Source organism: Gymnogyps californianus, chromosome Z (genome assembly GCF_018139145.2).
Source record: "Gymnogyps californianus isolate 813 chromosome Z, ASM1813914v2, whole genome shotgun sequence".
Taxonomy (NCBI): Eukaryota; Metazoa; Chordata; class Aves; order Accipitriformes; family Cathartidae; genus Gymnogyps; species Gymnogyps californianus.
Window position 1 is genome coordinate 69082355 of NC_059500.1, and position 26532 is coordinate 69108886.

At 42.2% G+C, this 26532-nt stretch overlaps 1 protein-coding gene across 1 annotated transcript; it reads left to right on the forward strand.

Annotated features, from left to right (window-relative positions):
- Positions 1-25660, forward strand: C6 (complement C6). The gene is made up of 17 exons (XM_050913460.1): positions 1-158; positions 933-1089; positions 3441-3585; positions 4239-4380; positions 5232-5370; positions 7348-7548; positions 13622-13862; positions 14566-14688; positions 15656-15822; positions 16773-16998; positions 18211-18382; positions 19434-19545; positions 19967-20099; positions 21090-21281; positions 21822-21912; positions 23291-23532; positions 25479-25660. Exons 1-17 carry the CDS (start codon positions 1-3, stop codon positions 25658-25660), a joined length of 2823 nt encoding a protein of 940 aa, XP_050769417.1.
- The last annotated feature ends 872 nt before the right edge of the window (positions 25661-26532 follow it).

The following is a 26532-nucleotide window of genomic DNA, read 5'->3' on the forward strand; positions in this document are numbered from 1 at the left end:
ATGGACACCTTCACTACGGACAAGACTATGTTAATGCACCTGATCCTGCTGAGCCTGATGATTGGGAGCAGCCAGGGGTGCTACTGTGAACATTATCCGTGGGGGTCGTGGTCTGCCTGTTCACAAACCTGCAATTATGGCACACAGACCAGGCACAGGTAGGGCCAAACTATATCACTACTTCTATGTTTCTATTTATTCCCTGAGAAAATACCACTTCTGGGGAGGGAGACCTGTGACTGAAGCTCCAGCTTCCATAATATACTGAGAAAAATTGTCATATCCAAGTGTTTACCAGATGAATAGATTGTATTTAATTACAAGACTTAAAAATTACAAGATTACGTATGTAGACCATTACCATGCCTTCAAACAAACCTATATCTGCCAACACATGTAGTGAGGAGAGAACAGCCAGGTCCTACAATGGCTTTGCCAGCAGCGTGCATTAAGCAACCAGACCCTATGAGCATAAGGGGCCAGTGCTCAGTGCCTCAGTCCGGGAGCTCTGCCCAGTGCAGAGCAATGCCATGGGAGGCGTCAGCTCCAGCGTGGCAAGCCCACAGAAAGTTCCTCCCTGTATGATTAATTTTATGACAACAGTTAAAGTCAAATAAAGATTCAGCAGCACCAAATTACATGCAATTCAGTGGTATGTTCTAAACTTGTGAGAAATCCCCTCTTTTCCTCCTGGCTCTTTCTGGGAGGAGCCAGAGGGACATTTGAGGTGATATGAATCAAAAAGAATTCCTCTGTAAACTTAAGGCATGTTTAGATTTTTCTTTTAACCAACATTCTGCAACTACCTATTATGTCTCAAGTTTTTTTCATTGGGATCAAATAATTTTCTTTATCAGCCTTCACCCACAGTTAGAGAACATCTACCAACTGTCTATGATTCCTTCCTAGCATAACTTGTTAAATTTCTTTAGGCAAATAAGAATGGATGAATATTATAGCCAAAACTTCTGTGACAAGCTGTGCACAAAGCAGGAATCTCGTGCATGTAACCAGCAAACATGTCCTATCAACTGTCGACTTGGAGATTTTGGCCCTTGGTCAGAATGTGACCCATGCATTAAAAAACAAGTAGGTGGAAAATGTATTATATGGGTTAAATGCAAGAAATTATGCTTAAGACATGTCTTTGTTTCAGACATTCAACTTTATGGCAAATGATCTGCAAAATGACAGTTTAAGTTAACAAGGGAAATTGGTTATGAATTATAACAGTAGCAGATGGACAGAACAAGTTAAAGTCAGCAGATCAAAACAGAAAGGGGTGATTTAGTAGCTTAAATCCATTTATGAGAACTTGCTTCAAAAGTTCCATTGTCACAATTAAAGATGAGTTTTCCACATAAAGGATAAATTAAGCTGTAGAGTTTGCATGCCTGTTTAAGCAGGAGAAAGACATGGAATCTTTAGCTTATCCATAGCATTCTGTATGTTCTAAAGACAAGAAAAATAGGATCAAATCATCTGTTAAAAAGAGTTAAGTGACAAATCCTAACCAGCACTGGCTAGGAATGCTCAGGCTACTGATAGTCAGGATCAGTTTGAGATGGCTGTTAAGAAATCCAGAGCACCATTCCCCCATCCTTTATAGCCTACACAAAAACCAGGTGGATGTGCTTAATATCTGTGGAACAAAGTCCCAGGATGGTGTTTTTTCCTCTTGAGCTTGTGTTTGTTGACTGATGGTAGACTTAGAGGTGAGATGGCAGAGAGGGAGGAGGTGAAAAGTCAGGTTCAAGTGGATTTGATGTAAAGAAACCAAGTCTTGGCAAATGTAAGGTTGTAGGGAGTGGAGGGGAGCGGAGTGCAGATTGTTTGGGGTAGTTATGTGGCTGGTGGGTCTGAGCTTTGAGGCTGACCATGATAACAGGTCTGAGTTTCTGTGCAGACAGAGCCTACAGCTCTCTGAATGTCCTGCTCAGCTTCAAAAATGCATTCCTGAAAAGCAATCTTGAAAAACCTGTCAGATATCATAAGTATATCTTTACATACATACATAACTTTCTGATGCCCATGCCAGATGAGGAAAACATGAAGAAGCTGTTCTAGGCGTGAGATGTGAACCACCCTGTGGGGTTCCCATCCTGCAACTGGGATGGAAAGTATGAGAGCAGAGCAGGGAGAAACAGTGAGAGAGTGGGAGACAGCAAACAAGCTGCAAGAGCTGAAAGGGGGCATTGCTTTCAATTGAATTGATTTTTTTGTAATCAATATCCTTTTAAATGGCTCAGTTTCTTATCTACACATTCATATATAGAAGTGTTGTTCATTTTTATTAACTTTAAATATTGAGGCAACATATTTGCTGCTTCAAGCCAAAAGATGCTTTTGTGGACTGTGATTCATTTTTCCCTCCAAGCTACAAAGGTCACTGCTTGTGACCTTTATAAATATAAACAGCCATCAGAATGGAGGATGTGACTTCCAAGGTAAGTGTGAAGACTAGTGTACGCAAGCTCCCAGTGAGGGGGAGGGATGAAGAGGTGGAAGCTCACACAAAAAATATAGTGAGTGTTATGGATCCCAAATGGACTACAAGGAAGGGTTATCTTGAGCTCAAAAGCTTTCAGATGGTCTGGTGTTGCTCCTCGCACTCTCCTTTCATAGTCACTCTGTTACTGATTTTTACTAGACATCTTCCTGCATTGTTTGACTCCAGGGTCTGTCTACAGGGAGGGAAGTAACAGAAGTCTGCAAGGAAGTGTGCTTTTCCAGTGGGGAAAAGTTCTTAGAGGAGGAACTGTTCAATCACATGCAGACAGGCGTCACCAGCAGTCCCTTGAAGTGGACTGGAAAACATATCTGAAGTGATTTATTTAGCAGCCTTCAGCTTTGTTATTCTGCATGGAGCGTACTGACTTGGGGAAGGAAACCCCAGTGAGCTCCAGATTTTTCTCCCAGATCTTCTTTAGTAACAGAAACTTTCAGGAAAACCATTTTTGTCCTTCCCAGTCATCCAGTGCTCCTCAGACAAGAGGCCCCACGTGTGGGAGCCAAGCCAGCTGGTTTGGGGATGGGGATACATGCCACTGTCAGGGAATTTCTATTTCAACAGAGATGATAAAGAACAGGAAAAATCTCCATAAGCCTGTTCACACACCATTTCCTACTATACCTTTAAAACTGAAGATACAGGGACTGAACTTTTGATTCCTCCAGTGATGTAGCCCAGGTTGTCAAATGTTTAATCATGTATGCTCCGTCAGGGCTATTGAGGCTCTTGGATTTCAGCTCTCTGCCTGCCTTACCTGGGATGATGGCATGGTAGGATGTAAGGACAAAAATAACTGATTATTTCCTTCAGGACTCCGGTTTTGATAAAGCTTCGGCAACACTGAGGCATATGGCTCTGCCTGGGGGCGCACTTAGCTACAAAACCAACTCACACAAACAACCCTGGTTTAATTTCTTCTGCCTTTCAGTTTCGTGTTCGGACACTCCTGCGACCATCCCAGTTTGGGGGTCAGGCCTGCACCGAGCCGCTGGTGGATTCCCGCCCATGCTTCCCAACTAAGCTCTGCAACATAGTGGAAGTTGGTTGCAAGAATAAATTTCAGTGTGAAAGTGGTAATGATAATCTTCATTGCATAACTGCTGCATTATTAGATAGTCAAAAGATTAGACACTGAGACAAAAAAGGTCCAGATTATCCAGATGTTGTACATTCCATGAACAAATTCCAGGAAAAAGGAGCAGGGAGAAAAGTCTACTTAAGGATTTCATGTGTATTAGTAGCAGCTTATGTTTGCAGTTTCTTCTGTAACTAAAAGTGATTCAAGTGCAATCTCTAGCCTGGGATGTCAGTATGACCATGACAGCTAGACTGTTCCAATAATATTTCTTTGCACAAATTTTTCATGTACAAACATATCCATTGAGTTTGTCTGAACATAAACTCACACTATTTTTATTAAATTTGTGGGTATTTCTTGTTTGCTTCAATTTAAATATACCTGATTATTAGCCTCAAAATAAGTTTATCCACAAATCCTTTTGCTAAACCTTAAATTAAGCCTTTGCAGCTTCAAAGCAAGGCAAAACTGGCAGAACTGAAACAACTGTTTCTTATTGGAATAATCTAGGCATTATACTGCCCTGCTATTAATTCCTACGGCAAGTTCACACCTTTACTAGGGAAAAAGACAGACTGCCCTTTTCTGCATTCAGACATGATGAATTTTTGCATAAAGTTTCTTGCTGCTGCTGTTTCTCTGGTGCAGGTCGCTGTATTGCAAAAAAATTGGAATGTAATGGAGAAAATGACTGTGGGGACAACTCTGATGAAAGAAATTGTGGGAGGAAAAAGACCGTGTGTAACAGAAAGTATGAGAGCATCCCAGGTGTGCAGTTAATAGGCAGTGGGTAAGCCAGCTTTGCTTAGTTTTCATAAACTTAAGACTATTACCTCACTAATTTACATAAACAAGATAATCCCCAATTAGCATGTGAGAGTATGCCATTAAAACACATAATCTCTCAAATTAAAATTAACAAGAAATTACAAAAATGCAACCAAACCATCAGGCTAGGACTTGCCCACTGCATCTGCCAGTCCTGCTCTGCACTGCTGGTGCACTAGGTAAAGAACTGTCAGGGAGCACTGCTGTCTGAGTGACTCATTCTGCCTCACAGCAACCAGAGCATCAAGTACTGGCAAATTCCAGCTCAGTTATGCCAAGTGCTTCAGAAATTTTGAGGATGTTCCTCTACAGATGTTTGTTTGTCTGTGATACACGTTTCACACGATACCAACCATCACATCTTCCAGACTACTAATGTAAGCAGTGTAAAACCTAAACATGGGATGCCTGTCCCAGGTAGTCTTGCATTTTTTAATTGAGTTCGAACTCAGTGCACTCTGGTAACATCACTAATGGCAGAAGTGGAGAACCGCTTGTTCATTTTCCTAGGCCATTTTTAGGTGTTTCTCTGCTTAAGAGTGACTGTCTCATGCTGACATTGGAATTATCTAGAGGGTTAAGCACTAATGGAAAGTAGGAAACAGGGTTGCTACTACAGCATTTTTCAAGTGAATTCAGCGTGAATGAGAAGTTCTTGTAGAGGAGCTTCTTTCAAAGCAGTAACGTAACCCAGATGCTCATACCATTTCATTCAAACCTACAAAATCTTCAATGCAACTATATACCGGTAAATGTTTCAAGTCTATACATCTTTCTGGGCTTGTTTAATCTCTGGAAATAATTTTTTGTTAGATTTCATATTCTGGCAGGAGAGAGCCGAGGGGAAGTGCTTGGCAACTCATTCAATGGAGGACAATGCACAACAGTGAAGCGTAATGAGACAAGGCAATCGTATCGTGTTCCTGCGAACCTGGAGGCTGTCAGCTTTCAGGTATTCTCAAGCAGCAGCTCCTGGCTGAAAAACCATTGCCATAATCACAGTCCAAGTTATGCACTTGAGTCTTAGGCAGTAATGTGTATTTTAGGACAAGATTTCTCAACCTGGTGAGACCCGAACATGTTTCAGGTGATGTGTGGAAATGGGACAAATCGAGCAATCGTGTGGCTCTACTCATGTCTTTCAGATCTGTGTTTACTCACTGCATCGTATATCAGAGTCAACATGATTGATTTGGGCTTCTCTCCTGCTTCCTCATGGCTGTGGCCGTGTCTTTGTTCTGACTTGGTACCAAGGGACTTGCTCCTAACCCTGGCATAATGTGGCCAGAGGCTCGTTCAAGTCCAAAGCTCATTTCAGCATCACTGCTGTATCCTTGCAGTACCAATGGCTGTCCTAACTCCAGCTTCCTTCTAGTCACTTGGAGCCTTGAGACTCAGTTCCTCCCTGAGTCATTTCAGCCCCTCAGTCCAGCCTGTTCCCTGCCCAGCCTCTCTGAAGAGCAGCAAGGAGAGGAGGCAGACATGGAGTCTGTGAAGCAGGAGGACAAGAAGTAAACAGTCTGGGGAGGAGTCTTGCAGGACAGGCCAAGGACAAAATGAACCTGGCTTGTGTCTTATCAAAAATCTGGGACTTACTGATTTTTTAGACTTTTAGACACTGATATTTAGAAAATACTTTGAATACCATGGTTAGGGCACAACATCTGGCTGTGCACATATCGGCAAGCCCTGTCTGAAGCCTATACATACTGCATTGGAAAGGAAGGAATGCAGGACGTGAAAAAAGCTCAACTAATGGATGAAATCTGAACTGCTGATTTTTGCCATGAGTGTTGTACGTTTTTAGTGTTACTTTAGCAGGAGCAACTGAACAAAGGACACCCTAATATGTTCCATGGAAATTGCAATTGTATTGGCCATGACGTGTAGGTTTTGTCAACAATGGTGAAAAATTACTGTGTGCAGGAATATTCAATGGGGAAAAATAAGCCTTGGTTTGCCCAGTTCTCTTTAAAGCTGTGCAGTTTATTAAGTTACTGATGTCAATTTGCAGAACTGTTAAGGGTTTCTGAGTCTCACCTTTGAGAGTGCATCTATATCTTTTAACATTTAGAGCAGCCTTTGGTATAGAAGGGTCACTGGATCAGGCTTTCTTCTTGGAACTCCAGTGTGTTTTCATGCAAAAGCATAAGACTTCTTGGAGAATGGAAGTGGATTGGGGGAAGGGACCACCTCACCTCCCAAGGTCCTTAGCAGCCCTATTAATTAAACAAGTCTAGAGGAGGGACAAAATTGAATCTTTCGAACACCCACAGGGATTTGCCTGAGGTTTGGGAAATGAGTCATTTCTGAACTGATGCTAAAGTTGTCTTGGTGCTTTGCACAACAGCACCACTGAGGTTTACCAACTTGATCAGGCAAGTTTGCTCCCAGTTCCTCTCCACCTACCCTTAGTCCATCATGCAGTATGGGTGCTAACACTGCAAGTATGCTCCAAGACTCTCCTCTGGAAACCTGTTCATTCCTCTAGCTGGGAATTAAGAAGAAGGGACAGAAAACATCAGGCTCTTTGCCTTGTACATTATAGAAGCCGTGGGACTGGGACTTAGTCATAGTGTGGACATAGCATGAAGGTCTGAGAGTCTTTGAAAAGTGTGTTGAAACACGTGTTAAAAAATATTGCTAAGCTTTGGGGCATGGGGGTGGGGAATTTTAGGAGAAAGTGTTACATGCTTTTTTTTTCTTGTATAAATGTCTGTTAGTAACTCTACTTCTTATCTTGTATTCATCTCACCTATTAACCTTTCTCAGCCTCACCTTTTGTATTAAGATCAGTTTTTTAGCTTACTGCCATGTCTCAAATAATCAGGCATTCTTGTTCCATAAAAAATCAAGAATTCATTGCTTAATAGGTTTTTATTTCAGATTATTATTTGGGCAAATGCATTTTGCTTTACTGAATCTCCAGGTAATAGATGAAGAGGATGATGTAACATCAGATTTTTACAACGATTTAACTCCCCTGAGTGATAGTGTTCATGGAAGTAGTTCATCCACTCATGGTGCTCGAAGATCTTCTGGTATCCCATTTTTATTCTCAAGAAAGACACGGGTTAAATTCACATCATCTTCCTCCTTCAAGAAAGCCATTGAAGCCTCACATGAAAAGGTAATTGAATGTTGCGTCCAATTTCTTCCTTTCATTTCATTTCTGTCTGCTCATTTCAGAACTGAGCTACGAAAGGCTACTTTCCTTATCAAGGCACTGGCACCACATTTTTAAAAAAACCACTAGAACTACACATTAAAAAGTTCCTCTTCTGAAACTACAGGATGTTCTTGGTTGTAGCATACCTTCTGTAATGCAACATGATTTTCTGTTTTTCATACAGAATTCATAGACTTATTCCACTTAAAAAAGCATATACTTGACATAGATTTGAGATTATCAGATTGGGTAAACCACTCCTTTCCCTGTCCTAGTTACAGATTAAGAAGGCAGAATGCCATGTAGTAACATAGCAGACAACTCTAAAAAGAAATGAATTGCACTCAGGAATGTTATACCTATGCATGTACTGGGAATTAATCTACATTAGTTTTTGATTTGGTAACTAACTTGCGTATTGGAGTCTCAAGGATGCCGAGATGCACTTCATCATAATCTCAGAAATAACACATCCACAGAAAAGTTTCTGAGAATAGAAAACCTTTATCCCATAAAATCCTGCACCTTTAATACAGATGAATACTGTGGGATATAAGATTATGTACTTGTATAGTTTAATGGCAGTAAAGGATGGGCTATTGTTTGTATTCCTGCACGGAAGAGGCCATAGGACTGACCGAAACTAAGGTTTGTTGAACACGGGGAGTTCTAATACAATTAGAATGAATCTTTTACAAAAATATCAGTCTTAATATTAAGATTTCCTATGATGGAAGTTTACTGCAGGCTTTGCTAACTTGTCCTAATGGTTAAGTAACTTGACTGCCTAAATAGTCCATTACTCCTAGTTCGAATTCAACTATACTGAAGTTCCAGCCACTGGAAACTTGTTGACTTTCATTCCCATGTAGATACCTGTATACAGATCAGGCTGTTCTTTTGTACAACTGGTAAGTTTATTTTGGTGGAATGGTGGCTTATTATTGGCTTAAACCCAGACCAAAGCTACTTGTGGAAATATTAATTTAAATGAAACTTTCATCAGGAAGGATGTACGTTGGTTTTCAGCATTGTTGTCATGATGTCCCAGAAACCCACCTGAAATAGCCAATACCTTAGTCTGGTGTTGGCTAAAGATGACACAGGTTAAAATCTGTTCTTAGTGGATCCATATTAACTTGGGTCTTCCTCATGTTTGCTACTGTATCGTACGGGAAGCCTCTATTTTTATCTCTATCTGTATAAATTTTATTTATGTGTTTGTAGAAAGATGTATACTTATGTATGTTTGAGAGACCTATAAATGAATTTGCAATACTTTCTTAAACAGTGAAAACAGAAGTTTATATAGATCACTTAAAAGGAGGGGGAACTTGCCTGGGCTTTGGGAGGTCAGATTCAGACCTATATATTAAACTGTGTACAGAAGGGTTTCACATAGGAATCCCAGGGTCTGTAGAAGGCCCTAGCCACTTGAAAGGTCATGCATTTTTCCATATGGGCATGGAAGAAATATGAAAACGTGACTTTTTTCAAGTTTATTTTTGTTCACCAGAAACTTTTTTAGCTAAGCTGACTGGTCCTCTAGTATGTCTTCTTGGTTTCTGATCCTTTAATCACAGAATCATAGACTCATCGAATCATAGATTAGTTTTGGTTGCAAGGGACCTTTAAATGTCATCTAGTCCAAACCCCCTGCAATGAGCAGAGACATCTTCAATTAGATCAGGTTGCTCAAAGCCCTGTGCAACCTGACCTTGGATGTTTCCAGCGATGGGGCATCTACCACCTCTCTGGGCGACCTGTTCCAGTGTTTCACCACCCTCATTGCAAAAAAATTCTTCCTTAGATCTAGTCTGAATCTACCCTCTTTTAGTTTAAAACCATTAGCCCTTGTCCTATTGCTACAGGCCCTACTAAAAAGTCCCTCTCCAGCTTTCTTGTAGGCCCCCTTTAGGTACTGGAAGGCCACAATAAGGTCTCCCTGGAGCCTGCTCTTCTCCAGGCTGAACAACCCCAACTCTCTCAGCCTCTCCTCATAGGAGACGTGTTCCCTCCCTCTGATCATTTTGGTGGGCATCCTCTGGACCTGCTCCAAGAGGTCCGTGTCTTTCTTGTACTGGGGACTCCAGAGCTGGACGCAGTACTCCAGGTGGGGTCTCAGCAGGGTGGAGTAGAGGGGCAGAATTACCTCCCTCGACCTGCTGGCCACACTTCTTTGGATGCAGCCCAGGAGACGGTTGGCTTTCTGGGCTGCGAGCGCACATTGCCGGCTCGTGTCCAGCTTGTCATCCACCAGTCCCCCCAAGTCCTTCTCCACAGGGCTGCTCTCAATCCCTTCACCCCCCCAGCCTGTACTGATACCAGGGGTTGCCCCAACCCGGGTGCAGGACCTTGCACTTGGCCTTGTTGAACCTCATGAGGTTCACATGGGCCCACTTCTCAAGCTTGTCCAGGTCCCTCTGGATGGCATCCCATCCCTTAGGCATGTCAACTGCACCACTCAGCTTGGTGTCACCTGCAAATCTGCTGAGGGTGCAGTCGATCCCACTGTCTATATCATTGATGAGGATATTAAACAGTACTGGTCCCAATATGGACCCCTGAGGGACACCACTTGTCACAGATCTCCATCTGGACATTGAGCCGTTGCCCACTACTCTCTGGATGCAACCATCCAGCCAATTCCTTATCCACCCAACAGTCCTTCCATCAAATCCATCTCTCTCCAATTTAGAGAGAAGGATGTTGTGGGGGACCGTGTCAAAGGCCTTACAGAAGTCCAGAGAGATGACATCCATAGCTCCTCCCTTGTCCACCGATGTAGTCACTCCATCAGAGAAGGCCACTAGGTTGGTCAGGCAGGACTTGCCCTTGGTGAAGCCATGCTGGCTGTCTCCAATCACCTCCCTGTCCTCCATGTCCCTTAGCATAGCTTCCATGAGGATCTGTTCCATGATCTTCCCAGGCACAGAGGGCAGGCTGACAGGTCGGTAGCTCCCAGGTTTCTCCTTTCTACCCTTTGTAAAAATGGGTGCAATGTTTTCCTTTTTCCAGTTTCTGGGGAGTTCACCTGACTGCCATGACTTTTCAAATATCATGGAGAGTGGCTTGGCAACTGCATCAGCCAATTCCCTCAGGACTCTGGGATGCATCTTGTCAGGTCCCATAGACTTCTGTATGATCAGGTTCCTCAGGGGGTCTCAAACCTGATCTTCTCTTACAGTGGGAGGGACTTTGCTCCCCCAGTCCCTGCCTTGAGGTCCATCCACTCGACAGGTGTGGGAAGAGAGGTTGCCAGTGAAGACTGAGGCAAAACAGTTGTTGAGTACCTCAGCCTTCTCCTCGTCTGTTGTTACCAGTTTGCCGTGTTCATCACAGGGGGTACACTTTCTTTGACCTTCCTTTTCTGGCTCACATGCCTACAGAAGCCCTTCTTATTATTCTTTGCGTCCCTTGCCAAGTTCAGCTCCAGCCACACCTTGGCCTTCCTGACCCCATTGCTACACAACTGGGCAGCGTCCCTATACTCTTCCCAGGATACCTGTCCCTGCTTCCACTGCCTGTGCATTTCCTTCTTTGCCCTTTAGTTTGACCAGCAGATCTTGACTCAGCCTTGATTTCTTACACCTGGGGATTGAGAGCTCTTGTGCTCTACGGAAAGCGTCCTTAAAGATCATCCTCATGACCACCCTGAAGTCTTCTGCTTGCATCATGGTGACCATCTAGGGTGGGATTCAGCTTACATATCCATAGGCAACAGCAGTTCCACAAGGATCTGCATCTCAGCTAATCACCCTCCTTTGGTATTGATGACGAGAAATTGGGTGGGTTTCTACATAAATGTCTGTTAACTGAATAGTGACCTGGTAGGGCTGTAGAGGGAGCCCCGGTGACCACCTCTCACTCTTCTCTGTACTAAATATAAGGAAAGATTCTTAAAGTGATACTGGAATATTGTGGAACACATTTCATTATAAACTACTTTACTAATCTTGCCCATCCTGCTCCATGTTGTTATTTTTATATACTATTTTCTTCACTTTTTTGTCACTGAATTCCCATGCTGTGACATCAAAGGACTTCTTAAGTTTTTCTATCAGAATTTGTGCTCATTCCCTTAGCTGATGTTTGTAGTATTTCTGGCAGCAGTTAATTGAGTTGGACTGCTTGAACTACAATTCAAAACCTGAGACCTCAAAGATAGGAAGCCATCTCCATCCCTGGGGATGTCAGGCAGGGACAGACATGGTTCTGTGGCAACTCTGCTTGTGATATTTGGGATGAAAGATTACTTAATCAGCATGTTTGGGAGAAACCCTGCTTTGTTAGAAAATTTCCAATTAAAACTGCTGGTTTCAACATCTGTCCAGCTTAGCTTGTGCTTGGCTGCTTTTTGTCAATGAAGTAGTTTGTATAACAAAACTGAACTTGAGTACTCACGCTTGATTTAGACTAGGCTTTCTTCGGGAATAATCATCCCTGACCTACTAATATTTTGTTTTAATACCTGGTACTCATGGGTCAAGCTTGCTACAGGCACCAGGGTTTACCACTATGGTTAAACATGTGCCCAGAAATGAATGGAGAATTTGGAATCCAATTTCCTGGGATTGTTCTACAAGTGAGGGTTTCCAACATTGTGCATGCCTCAAGGATTTAACATAGAAATCACTGGGTTTGACAACTGTAAGGTAAATTGCTAGTAATAAAAGCACTTGATTGCTAGTAATAAAAGCACTTAAGATACTTTTAGTAGCAGAAAATACAAATGCGAGATGCATGTCAAGCAGAAATTCATATTTAGCATGCTAAAACCAACTAAGATTTTAGAATCAATATTTGCCAAAGTGGCCTACAATTTTGTGTGTCATAACTGAAATGTTAGCTGGCACAGCTGAAAATTGAGAATCAGAACCTAAATCACCTGAAAATCCTAAAAATTATGTTACCACAGGGTATTTTAGGAGCTGAATATAATCAGGGAATTGTTACATACCCTGTTTCTTCCATTCTTATTCTCACTGCAGCAGAAAGCTGAGTATCCTTAGCTTGTTTTCCAATGTGCAAATGAGAGCACTGAAATGAGCAGTGCTGTGCAGAACTGAGAGCTGAGGTCCAGTTTGTGCGTTATGTTGCTCAGTCCTGGCTGGGAGAACTCCATGTCTAGATGCATCCTTATGTCCTGTAAGCCAAGTGACCTTGAAGTCAGAAGTGGAGTGTAGCCAACCTACCAGCAGCAAAATTCAGCAGAAGAACCCATGTACAAATCAGTACAAATTGTTTTATAATGAATCTTTCCTATCTACCCGTTGGTCATTTGCTCCAGTTTCCTGCCCTTCCTTTTGCTCTTGATCTCTTTGCTTCAGCCTTGTGCCATCAGTTCCCCTTGTCACTTTATAAATCCCTTCTTTCAGTATTTTCTATTCGTCTCCTTTCTATTTAGTTAAACTCCCACATAAACAGCCTCTAGCATTGCAAAAATATATGAATTAACTGTTATAAAAACATCAGTTTTTCCTAAATGTAAGAGATGTTTCCACTTTTTGAACTTTTGCAGGTTTTTTTGCCTCTCTCATTAACAGCCGGACACTTGAACTCAATGAGATCTTTATACCAGTGGTTTAGTTTTAGTTCTAGCAGACTGATAAATTGTGAAACTTCATAACAGTGAGTTAGTATCCAAAATACCCACTTACCAGATTAGTTGCAAATGACCCATGGATGCTTATAAGCTGAAGTCTTTCCTCTGAAATTTTTGGTTGTCTTACCATTTGCTGGTGTATTTGTTATGGCAGGAATCCTTTTGCTTTCTGTTTGGTACATGTTCAGGGAGTCCTAATTTTTGTTGGAATGCTATATACTCCCACAATGTAAAGGAGTAATGAGCATTGTCCTCAAGAACCTCACAGGGCTCTGGAAACTCCAGGGCTAGTTTGTTCATGGTTAAAGCAGCATGATACACAGGATTAATCAGTCCTTGCAATGTATCTCAGGACATACTCTTATCTCCTCTACTTTCTGCAGTTAACTACCTGTGAAGGTGCTAAGACTTCCCTTTTCTTATTTCTAGAATTCCAACTTTATTAGAGTCCATAAAGTCATTTCTGTTGCAAACTTCACAATGAAACAGTCAGATCTGCAGCTCTCAGATGTCTTCCTAAAAGCACTTAACCACCTGCCCCTGGAGTACAACTACGCTTCATACAGCAGAATATTTGATGACTTTGGCACTCATTACTACACCTCTGGGAAGATGGGTGGTTCCTATGACATTCTTTACCAGTACAGCTCTGAGGAATTGAAGAACTCAGGTATGTAATTTTTAACTTGAAAATATCATGATTTTTTTACCAGCTTTTCTTATCATTGTTTTTAGGTCTTACACCACACAGTAAGTTCTACAACAGCAAAAAATCCTTTAGACTTGCATAGACCCAGGAATTACTCACACTGCCTAAATACAGAGCAAGAAGAAATTTTTGCTCTACACTGTCTTAATTTGAAAAGTTCAAGAGGTTCCTTACTTGGTAAACAACACTGTGTTCAGGGAAACCTCTTAAGACCTTCAGATCAAAACCAGGTGCCACTAGGAAAAGCATATTTCAGTATGAGACTGAGGTCTGAGAGGTGTAAGTGGTACTTTTTGGGATACAGTCATTAAAGTTGTTAGTATTCATTAGAAATTACTCTAAAAATATTCCCATGACTGCCAGACTGTCAAAATGAAAGGACAATACCACAGAAGTGGAAATCTACGGTTAAAAGCTGTGATCCTTAATGCCACTGCTGTAACTTGCATGGGTATGGGAGGGTACCTAAAGGGGATGGTAAGCATGACTCAGTCCAATGCTGTTTGTACCTGGGGAAGCAGATGCCTGCAGTAGTGAAGTCTCCAGTGGTGGGTGAGGAGCAGGGGCACCTGCAATGGCTCACCTCAATGTGGGAGCCTGGGGGCGTGGTGCTGTCAGGTAACATGGTTATGGTGATGAAGCTGCTGCTCTGTGGTATTTCTAGGCCTGGCAGTGGATGAATCAACGGAGTGTGTCCGAACAGAAACAACAAGGCGTGTGTTCTTCCGGAAGAAAAAGAAAGTCAGTACCAGATGCACCACAAACAGGATGACTGTGAAACATGAAGGTGACCATGATGAGAACAGGGCCCATGTCCTGTTACTTACCCTGAGAGATACCATTCCCCTCAGCTAGGTGCCCCAGGTGACCTCCCAGCTTTGTTGAACTACAGATGCTCTTCCACCACTGTCAGAGGAGACAGTGTTTCACTGTTTGTCTCTGAAGTCAGCACTGGAAATGTCCTTTTACTTGCAAAAGAAATTATGATGTAGGAGCGCTCTTCCTCTGCTCTGGAGCACCATCATTGGCGATCCGGTGGCACTGGCTCTTCCAGTCAGTCACAGATCTGACAAACATTCCCCATGGCCCTGGGTCCAAGGCCAGGCACGCTGAACTGGGAAATGGGCAAAAGTAGAAATGTGTGATCGTGACTGAGTCCCTGATCTTCTTTAAGGGTTGCTCAGGGCTCACTGAGAGAGTTGGGGAGCAATAACACACTCCTTCACCTTCCCCTCCCATCTTCCTCATGGCAAGTAGACATCTAGGTCCAATGCCAGAAATGTGTCTCAGGAACTGCAGAAAGTTGGTGCATTTTCTGCAAGAATGGCAAGAGTCATGTTCTGCATCACTAAAAACAGGGATTTCATCACCTCCACCATGTTTTTGTCCTCATTTTATGATCATTTTCCGTTACTCAGCTGTTTACAGCTGGGACTAAAGATCCTGCCTTGCAGTGTGTTGTTCTAGAGGAGCCTGCTGTATCCCCTGCATTGTCCACATGTGTCTTGTGTAGTTCTGAATATCTCCATGGCTAACGTCTCAGACACTTTTCGTCTGGAAAACTAAGACAGGCTGCTGTCATAGTGGGGATTGTTTTTCTGAGCTAAGACTTCATTCTTCCAAGGGTAGCGTAAAAAAATTAATCTTAGTATATTCTTTTATATCCTCTTACACTTTTTCTTAGAACTCTGTTGTTACATCCACTGTCTTTGGAGGTCTTTGTCTGACAATACTGTGATGAAATCCCCTTTCAGGTTCCATTTTGGAGTCAGCCGAACAGTCAGTCTCCCTGGTGAAAGGTGGCAAGTCAGAGTATGCGGCTGCTCTGGCCTGGGAGAAAAAGGGGGCTTTTCCAGGACACATAGTCTTCACAAACTGGCTGGAATCAACAAAGGACAATCCTGTGGTGATTGACTTTGAGGTAAGAGAAAAACAAGAAAAATATTGAGATAGTAAAGCACTCACCAGTTAGCAGCTCTTCAGAGAGCTCTGCAGGTGTTTTGTCTTTTAGATCGGAATGATGCTGTGTGTGATATGAATGCACATACATATGGGCATAACATGAACATACAAAACATTTATTAGAATGTTTTGAACTACTAAGTAGAACTACTTCTTGTGCATGTTGGTTTATAAGCCACACCAGGTTTGCATCGTCCATGGACAGTGAGAGTAAGAGGGAGGAATACGAGTGAATTACTCTGGCACCAGCAGGAGCTTAGGCATGGGCAGGGGTTACTTACTGTGCAGGAAAGCAGTGCGTGGTGCTGGGAACACTTTTTTCCCCTGTGCTCTTTCCCTTGTCAGGCCTACATTGCAAGGTATGGCATATAGCTAAACTGAAACAAAACAGCAGTCCCCTGGCATCTCTGTCCTGCTCATTTAATGCAGCATGCTGGCGTTGTTGTGAGTGCACTGAGCTGCCTCCCTCCCTGGCTGGCACAGCAGCAGCGGCAAAGCACTTGAGGCAAACAGCAAAACCTGCCTGAATGCAGCATGCAGTGATCTTTCTCCCACTGCAGCTGCTGAGCTCCTGAAGGCAGCGTAGGGGTGTCTCACATGGCAGGGACCGTGTGTAAGCAAACCCCACGTCATCTATGGTGTCCTGAATTTTTAAACATGGTATCCCACTTGGTTGGTTTTCCACTGGCTCACAGAGCCCTACATTGGGGAAATAAAAGCAATATAAACAGGATAACATAGATGTATAGCACTGTCATGCTCCTTTAAAGCATCCATAACTTTCAACACGCCTGACTCCTGTGTGATACAGCTTCATATGTAGGCTCTAGTGCTTTTAAAATCGTGCAGCTACCCCCAGCAGGACGCTGCTGTGTCTAGGTCACTGCTTACTGAATGGCTGTCTACCAGGTGTCGCCCATCGTGGATTTGGTGAAGAACGTGCCATGTGCTGTGACCAAACGTCGCAACCTGGGGAGAGCCCTGAGAGAATATGCAGGCAGGTTTGACCCTTGCCAGTGTGCCCCATGCCCCAACAACGGCAGGCCTGTGCTTTCCGGGACGGAGTGCCTCTGCCTGTGCCAGGCTGGCACCTATGGCAAAAACTGCGAGACACGAGCTCCAGGGTACAAATCAGGTATTTGGGGTGATACTGTCATAATGTAAATATGGTCCTTCTGGTATCTATTTGTCAAAGATGAATCTGACATAACCTTCCCTTACTAAATCCATAGCACTTCTTACCACATGCTGATGGTCAGAAAGTATAAGAATAAAGGTAGGATTAAAAATAAAAAATCAAACTAAATAGGCACGGCTCAAAAGAAATTGTAAGACATGGTAAAAGATTCCTTAGCTACATAATTAAGATAATAGGAAATGAGCTGTTCAGCAATAAGCATGAAGTTGAGATCAAAGATAATTGATGCAAAAATTAAGAAACCCATTCCTTAGTTTTCCCTATAGCCTGTTATGCTTAAGAGTAAATGGCTAATGAAGATAAAAACTGTTGATTACAATGTGGAAGGAAAACTCCGTTGTCTTAAGAAGAGGGAACATAATCATGATCCTGAAGAATTTAAAGAACAATTTCATGCAAACAGGTTTTTGAATGAAATTGGCACTAGTGCCATACCTATGGGAAACAGAAGAGACTGACAGTATTATATTTATTATTACATATATTTATATTCCAGGACCAAAAGGGGAGAGATGGGAAAGTCACTTAGGCAGCTACAGGTCTCATTACCTGACCCTGATGAAGAAATATTTTGAAAGAAATAAACAATTGAAGATATACAGATAGAGATGAATGTACAAAGTGTACGGCATGCAGAAAAGAAAGGGTGTGTAAATAAAAATTTGTATGTGTGCTTCATGGTAGCACAGACAAAATACCCCAGGGGTTAAGAAAAATCAGTAGTGTTTAATTTAGCTTGCATGGGATGTAGATTTGGGGTTTAGATGTGGTGTTAGAGCTCAGATTTATTTAATAACTCATTAAATACTGAGCTATCTAAAAAGGTTGTCAGCACCATGAAAACTCAAACATCTGTGTGTGCAATAGAAGTAGAACATAAGCTGCTTCTGGGTTTGAATGTTACTTGCAATTAAAACTAGAAAGGAAGATACATTTTAGGTTTTCATGAAGCAGCTGGAATTTGGCTGACCATCTCCTTGGAAAACTTCACATTTTAGATACAATCTACTCCCTTAACAGTAACAATTTTAAATCCTCTGAAAACAGCTGTTATGAATTTACCACCATCCCTCTCATATGTGGCCTTAAGAGAAATACTATGTACGGTACAGATCTACCAAAAGATGGGATTTCTTTTATTTCTTGCAGTTGCTGTAGATGGCCGCTGGGGTTGCTGGTCTGAATGGAGTTCATGCGATACTTCCTTCAAAACAAGAAGGACCCGGGAGTGTAATAACCCCTCCCCAATGAATGGCGGGAAGCCCTGTGAAGGTGAACGGGAAGAAGAGGAGGACTGTTATGTCTCTGTGTTCACGGACAGGTAAGAAGATGGCAGATCAAAAGATTTCCAGAATAACTTTATAACTACCAAGGAGAAACAGCAGATAACTCTGCTGTCTGAACTTCTGTGGGGGGGCTGAGAGAAGGAAATGTCTAAAAATCTTCACAACTTGCTTCAAGTTTGGATTTATTCATTGTTTATTCCTAGAAAATGGCTGATGAATTACATGCTAAAGTATGCCTGTAGACCTCTTACGCTGCTTTGCATGGCTTCTTGTCCAAAGCCATGGAGAACTCATCTGCTTCTGTTTATGGGAGTTCCCAGTTTTGGTTTTTTTAATATCATATCCTCTTCTCTTAGAGGTTTAGGTCTGAACTCAGTCTCAGAGAGAATTCCACTGAAACTACCAAGCTTTTCATATTCCCGCTTTGAGTATGTCTGATGTACCAGTTTTGCATGGTTTCAACTTAAAATCCTAACTCCAACTCCAAACTGGCTCAGTTTCTTGCATCTTCAAGAGCAAGGCTTTGTACAGATTCAGTTTTTCTACTGGCACCAAGAGCTGAAGCAGGATTTTCATCATCCCTGCTGTAATGACTACAGAGGAGACTCTGGAGTGGATAGGAGAGGATTAAAAGCAATGGGCTCCACAGTTCTTTGGTTTTTGTCTCAGTTAGACAGCAGAGGCTGTACAGCTCCATGCTCACAGAGACCAGCCTCCTTTAACCACTGCCTGATGGCAACAGGTAGATTTTGACTATGCTATCTTAAACTCAACCAAGTCACGTGGCACTGTTCTGTGCCTCTTTTTCTTACTCTATAAAAATATTTCATGAGTTATGTCAATAGAAATTGTAGCCCTGTATCTATCACTTTTTCCGTGCTCTCACAATCTCCCTCATGTCAACACCTGCAACTTTTGACGTCCACCATCTTTTATTTAACAGAATAAAGTTTTTTCACCATGGGGGCAGGGTGGGATGAGACACACTCGCAGCATTCCTGTCCAAAGCTCCTGACATTCTGCCATTGTTATTTGGTGACACCAATGCTTAAGATACATCCTTACCAGCAAATGCTTACTTTTCAGAGGTGCTCCTTGTATAAATGATGATGAAGCCAGGAGAGAAGAGGATGTCGTAATTGGTGAACCTGAGTCTGGATGCTCCAGGCCAGACCCACCAGAAAATGCCTTTATCAGGGTGAGCATGAAAAAGGAGTGATACAGAAGGGAAGTGTAGTAGTTGCAGAGCTGGGAAATTTTACAGCTTCTTTGCTACATGCGCCTGATGCCCAAGCTAGCTACTGTGCTAGTGAGCATGTTGCTGTGTATGTGGCATGTTGTGGGACTCTAGTCCACCGAAGTCCACCAGCAACTGAAGCAAAGGCAAGGTAAAATCCATTTCAAACAGTGGTCCTTGAATCCTTGTTTTGTAACTGTGACATCAGTTAGTACAGCTGGACAGACATCATTATATAGGTGAGTGGATGGCTCATATTTCAGAGTAGGAAAAGCATGCATTCATTATATCGTATCATCAGGCTTTTATCATTGTTTCTTTTGACAAGGTCCAGTCTCCTTACGATAGATTTTTGAGGGTTTTTTGGGTTTCTTTTTTGTAGAATGAAAAGAACCAGTATGCTGTGGGGGAAGAAGCCGAAATTGCCTGTGTGAGTGGTCATGTCCTCAGTGGCTATCAATTCCTTCGGTGTCTGCCAGATCAAACCTGGATGCAGCAACCTGTTGAATGTCAACGTAAGAAAGAAAAAAATACTTTAGCCCCGCAACAAAACAGAAGTGGAAGAAAAATACACAAAATAGATTTTAATACAGGTTTTAACAAAAGAATCTGTAATGATATCTGAAAAGATAGGTATTTCATGTAGAGATGGCAAAAACCTACTGAGTCACTGCATCATTTCTCTTTAATTCAGAAGTGTTACTATTATGTGCTTTGTAAGGATATTGTATATTCAATGCTTTAGAAAACCCTCAGATGGATGCTGTGAGGTCCTTCTCTTGTCTAGTTATAAATATCTTTAACAGAAGGACTCATGTTTTGTTTCCAGACTTACATAGATATCTTTAAGTTGATGACAGTTATGCTGAAGAAAGCATTCTTAGAGGAATTTGTGTACCACTTTTTATATTAAATGGATGATGTGTCTCTAACCAGCACCACCACCTCCCCAGGCTGCCTTGAAAATCCCCACAATAAATCAATGCTTTGAAGTATTTATAGTCCAATTAAGAATTAAGGATCAGAACTGACCTGGGTTTGCTAGCAGGAGAGATTCCAGTAGTTTTCTAGAACTCAGTGTGATTTCGTTGACTTAGTGTTCATTTTATCAAAAAAATTTACCTGAATATACTTAAAGCTTTCTATTGTCATTAATTTTAGTTGTTTTGTTAACAGCTTCATTTACAAAAGAAAAAATAAAATATGCCGTTAATGCCATTCTTATTATTTTTAAACCGTAAAATTAAATTACTCATACTAGCATACATTAAAAAGACATTGTAATTATTTAGTTATTGATTGAAAAATATTTTTAAAAACTATGATGGTGCACTGAAAATTTCTAGACTTAATTATGTTAAATATTTATTAGTTTTGAATGTCAGTCAAATGTTCAGTGTTATTGAATGTTTTTATGGCTCTTCAGATGAAGCATTATGACTTGCTGTAAATATCCGCACACCATAAAAACAACAAGAATCGTACCTTTTTCTTGTTTATTACAGCCTCGGTATGCCTCAGGCCACCAACATCTGACAGTGTCACAATTTCCCCATTTAAACAACAGTACAACATTGGTGAAACCATGAAACTGAGCTGCCGAGCTGGGTTTATAGTCACTGGTCAAACACAGTATACCTGTGGAAAAGACCTGTCCTGGATACCTCCTATTTTGCGATCTATTACATGTGAAAAAGGTTAGTATACCTGCAGATACTTTACTGTTTCTATGCTGCTGGTATTGACAGCACAGTTTATTTTAGCTAGCTAGAACTAGGAGGCAGGTGACTGTTTTTGAGACATATAGCAACTGTTCAATTACTTTGGTTTTACTTTATGCCTGCCATAGTGACATATAATTTCAGCCCCAAACTTCTGCATTAAGTTCAGAGTTTTTGGGTGCAATATACTGTACACTTTAATCACGAAACTGAGATACTGAAACTGTTTTCTTAAAAACAAAACAAAACAAACCCCAGCTGTATTAATAAGGCTTTATGAAAGCAAAGTAGGAGGATGCATTCTATTGAAGCATTCAGCTTCTCTTCTTGTACAGGATTTTCCAGTGATTTTTGCAAAGACTGATGCGTACTTGTGGAATCCCAACCACAGCAGCTTTTGAAGAGAGAAATATGGGATAAACGGAAATAAATCCATTTTAGGTTTTACAGCAGGAATCTAAGATATTTCTGTCCACTTTGTTACTAGTTACAATAACTCTCACTCTTTTGTTTCAGATGTGCAAACTAAAATTAGAGGTGTTTGCAATCCAGGACAAAAGCAGGTTGGATCTCAGTGTGTTTGTATGTCTCCAGAAAAAGATTGTGGGTAAGTTAAGTACTTTAATTAGAAAAAGAAAAGTCGAAGTTTCTCCACTGATAGACCAAGAGTCCATTGTGACACAAACGAGGAAGAGTAACAAAAGACAACAGCAATTCAGGGCTACTCTCTGCTCAGATATTAGCCAGCTATGCCTCTGTATCCCAAATACAGCCCCATTTATAGCCTATGAAATAAAGGAACAATGATATTAACCAAATGGCACACCATGGTGCATCCTTCTAATCTACATTACCATCTGTTACTGGAGATCCCAACTCTTCTTTATCTTCTCTGTATTCCTCCAGTTTCTGTGTTTTCACTGTCATCACCTTGCTATAATGCTCCTTGTGTTTGACATTCACCTTTTTCAGATGAACATGCTGCAAAGTACGCTGTATGTTTCAGTCTCCAGAGCATATTAAAAATACCTAAGATTTGGATTTACTGTCTCTTTACACAACATGACCTGCACAGACCATTGAGCCTTCAAGTGAATAGAGGGTTATCCTAAAGGATTTTTAGTAAACAACTGGCCAGGGTGGAGGTGTGGTGTGGGGCTGGAGATAGGAAAGATGAGCACAGATTGAATATGAGCTGGGCAGTTGTAGGGCTGAGATCAACACACATTCCACCACAGGGCTCCTGTGTGACCACAGGCAAGTCCCTTGGCATAGGATTAATCTCATTCATGTCAATGCCCAAATAACCAGGTATCTTGTCTCTCAAGAGTCCTTGGGTAGAGAGAGAGCATGTTCAGAGGGTGATAGACATTGTCAAAAGTACATAGGCCAAATCCTCTGAAAACTAGAGAGGTTTTGTTGACTAAAGCTATAAACTTAACTCAGGAACATAAACAGGGTGAGCTGTATTGCTCCCTTTCTTTGGGAAATAACTAAGCTCCACAAAATGATGCTGCTTGGAAATGCCTGCACTTGCTGAGAATGAATCCACTCAGGAACCAAGAGCAATACAGAAAGAAACTACAAGCAGCATGGCTCAGTTTGCCTGCCATTGTTCCCAAACTAACTGTGCCTCAGAGGCAGACTTGCACACACAGCTGCAGGGCTGCATTAACTCAGACAAGCCACCCCAGGACCTGTGGAAATTTCACACGCCTTGTGGAGGTAACAGCACCTCCTGTTTTCTTGTGCAGGCGCATGTCCTTCACCTCCCATCTGTTGGACAGGACCAAAGCTTCCTCATCTCACAGCACCATCCTGTATCAGGTCCAGGTCCTGCAGTAGCTGGGACAGCCTTAGGTCTTTAGACAGATATCCAACCTGGCCATGGCTCTGCTGTGTTTTATCTGATACTGGTGGAGCGTTTAAAAGCATGGACTTGTTCCACAGCCTGCTAAAATAATTTTCTTTTTCCCTTGGGGCAGCCACTACTCAGAAGACGTCTGTGTGCTACATGCTGTTTCTGAACAGAATGTGACCATGCCCAGCTGTCAGTATTCAGCTGAAATGTGCCTTGGAGGGCAGTCATTTCATTTCTTGCATGCTGGCCCTTGCCGTGGTGATTCCAACCTAGACTGGGCTATTGAAAGGGCAAAGCTCTCTACAAATAGCTTGAAGAAAGTGCCCTGTGGCTATGACACCTGCTATGACTGGGAGGAGTGTCCAGGTATGACTTCTGAACGGTGGGATTTATCCAGCCCTTTGGATCTAAAAATAAAATGTGCTGACTCCTTCACTGCCTCAAGAATGGTATTTACAGGCACTGTGGTCCATCTGAGCATTTTACAGTGAGAGGAGTGTGGAAGTGTGGTCAGTCCTGTGTCCCTGCTACCAAGTGTTACACTTAGATATGTGCCTTTTCGCTTAGGCACAAGTGGTGTAGCGTTGCCACTTCCCATTAGTAAGCCACAAAAGAAACTTGGAGATTAAGGGAACTTTTTCAGGAGAATTAACATTTGAATCTTTAGTCACAGAAATGTAGTCGGCAATGTTATTGCCCATTCCCTGTGAGGCTACTATAACCAATAGTTTGTATTTCAGGAGTTAATTGGGGCCACACCCTCTATAGCATATAATTAAATTATGAAATTAAATCACGATACTACTTAAAAAGCAAGACTGGGGCCATCAGGCTTAATGGGATTTTAATGGTAAAATTTGCAAATACCCATATGTGAAAACTGTGTTTATTAAGAGTTTTAATGAATGAGCTAAGCTGGTGAAATCCCTAAGAGGATTACTTTATAAACATTGTTGTGCAGCTTGGCTATTTACTGTGTAACTTGGTGATAAGAGCAGTGGGTTTTCCTGTAAATGTCTGAGGTGCTAGCTGGCTCCACGCACGTCAAGCGCTTGCCAGGAAAAGGCTGAGTGGCAGCCACGCTCATTCCTTCACTTGCTTCCAGAGACAAATATGATCCTTATCACACCTTGTCTACTTATGATAAACAAAGCAACAGCAGTGTGCAGCAATCCTAAAACCCCATTTTGAAGATGCAAGATTTCTGCAGCACACGATTTGAAGTAGGTGGCTGTAAAATTACTGCATGAGATGTTGTTCCTTGTGGAGCTGAAGCAGAGGGCATGACCAGGTGTGCCTCATGAGGGACATGCTGTGGTGGAGCCTCTAGGCACCTTGGGCTCCTCAGAAGGTGGTTCTAATTTAAAAAAATATTGGGCTTATTTACTCCAGAGCCCCTAAGAAGCCTAGATCTGCTCCCACTGTGGAAGTGGCTTAAAGCTGGATCCTGTGCCAGCACCTCAGTGTTTTTCTCTCAAAAGCCGACGGAGGAGCCCTGTTCAGTGAGGAAAAATGAGAGAGAGAGGAGAAAAATACATTAAATAAAATCAGTTTTCATTGTGGTGCTCAAGAGGTTTGAATTGGACTTTTCTCCTCACCGTATCCACAAAAGTTCTCTTTCTCATGAGTATGCACAAACATGTAGAAAATGGAAGTTTGGGTTTTCCTGAGAACAAGTAGTTGGTATCAACACAGAGGCAGAAGATACTGCAGTACCATGTGAAAGCAGCTAAATGGAGGAAAACACACATTTTTCATATATTTTAAGAAAGGGAAGGCAGAAACTTAGTTTCCTGCCTAGGGAATTTCTGGGAAAGAATATAAAGTCAGAATCTGATTAGATCAGAAATGGGTAATGAAATAACCGGCAGGACTGAGCTTTACCACAGGCCAGCAGCAGGTAGCTTAGCATTCATAAAGGGAGCTTTAATAAAATAGGAGCTGACACAATATGGACCTTAAGACTCCATTTCACAGCAACATTGTGTGCAAGGATAATTGGGAACAGAAAGTCAACTTAATATCTTTTTGTTTAGAAGAAAGGTCAGGGAAAGCCAGTGCATAGGAATAGTTAGATACTTCATTTCTGCTTCTGTATGGGCCACTGCTGCAAAAACTGATATTTAAAGCTGCTTTTTTCTCTATTCCTAATACCCTACCATCTAGTGTATGCGCGATAGCCTTTTTGTAACTCATTTATCACTTACCTCCAATAGTGTTTTTCCCTGTTGGACTTTGAAATGTTGTCAAACTATAAAATACATTTTTAGTCATGACATTTGCAGCTAAAATTCCAACACGTTCATTCCCAGAGACACAGACCCAGTGCTCCTGCCTGATGCCTTACCAGTGCCCCAAAGAAGAGGGCCGCCTTCACTGCATCCAAATGGAGTCAACAGGGAGGAAGAGGACAGTCAGTCATTGCACGCTGGCATCCATGAAGTGTGCTGGCATCAGACTGGAGGTGCTGGAGCAGGGGAGCTGCCTGGCGTAACCCGTCAGGTCTCCTGGCAGCCGCCACGATCATCCCACCATGTGCAGGCTGAGCCATCCTGGGAAAAACTTGGCTGGTTATGAAAGGACAAGTAGATCAAAAACAAAGGATGAAAAAAAAAAATAGAGCTCAAGTAACAGGTTTTTGGGAGAAGGGTGGCAATGGGCTTTTTTTGGTCTGAAAATGACCTGCGGTGTGGGGTATAGTGGCTGCTCTCACTGCTGGTAACTCTGTGGATGTGCAGAGGGAGGGAGGGGAGTGGATGGGAAGGGAGAAAGAGGAGCATTGCCTCTGGTGTCCCCTGATGCTGGATGAAACTTTTCCTTTCCTCAGCCATTTGTTGCTTTGTCCCTGTGCTTGTGACTGCTGTGCACCCTGGTTGTCTCGCTGGCTGAGTGCCTGCTGTATCATCCAGGCAGGCAGACCAGGCACTTCAGCATCATTGCACATTCCCTCTGACACCTAACGGGGTCATGAAGGAGGCTACCTGTACAGCCACTCGTGGTACAAATTCAGGGAGCAATACAAAATACTGAAAACCACAAATATGCAATGATTGAGTGAAGTCTTCAAAACCACGCCATTTTTAATCAGAGTAACTGAAGGGAGGAAGCATTTGCTTTCTGGGTTGGTTTGCTGGTTTTGAGCCTTAGACACTGTTGGGGAATTTTTATGGTACCCTTCAAGGTGAATTAAACACACGTTTGAGCTTAAATATAAAAGAAAAAATTAATGAACAATGCATTGGGCAGAGTCCTACTGCAATACGCAGTTCCACATGGAGTCTGCAAAGATGTGTCACAAGCAGATTCCTTATATACACTTGCACCAGCACCAGTCCTGAGAGCAGTTGCATGGGGCACCTCAGCCCG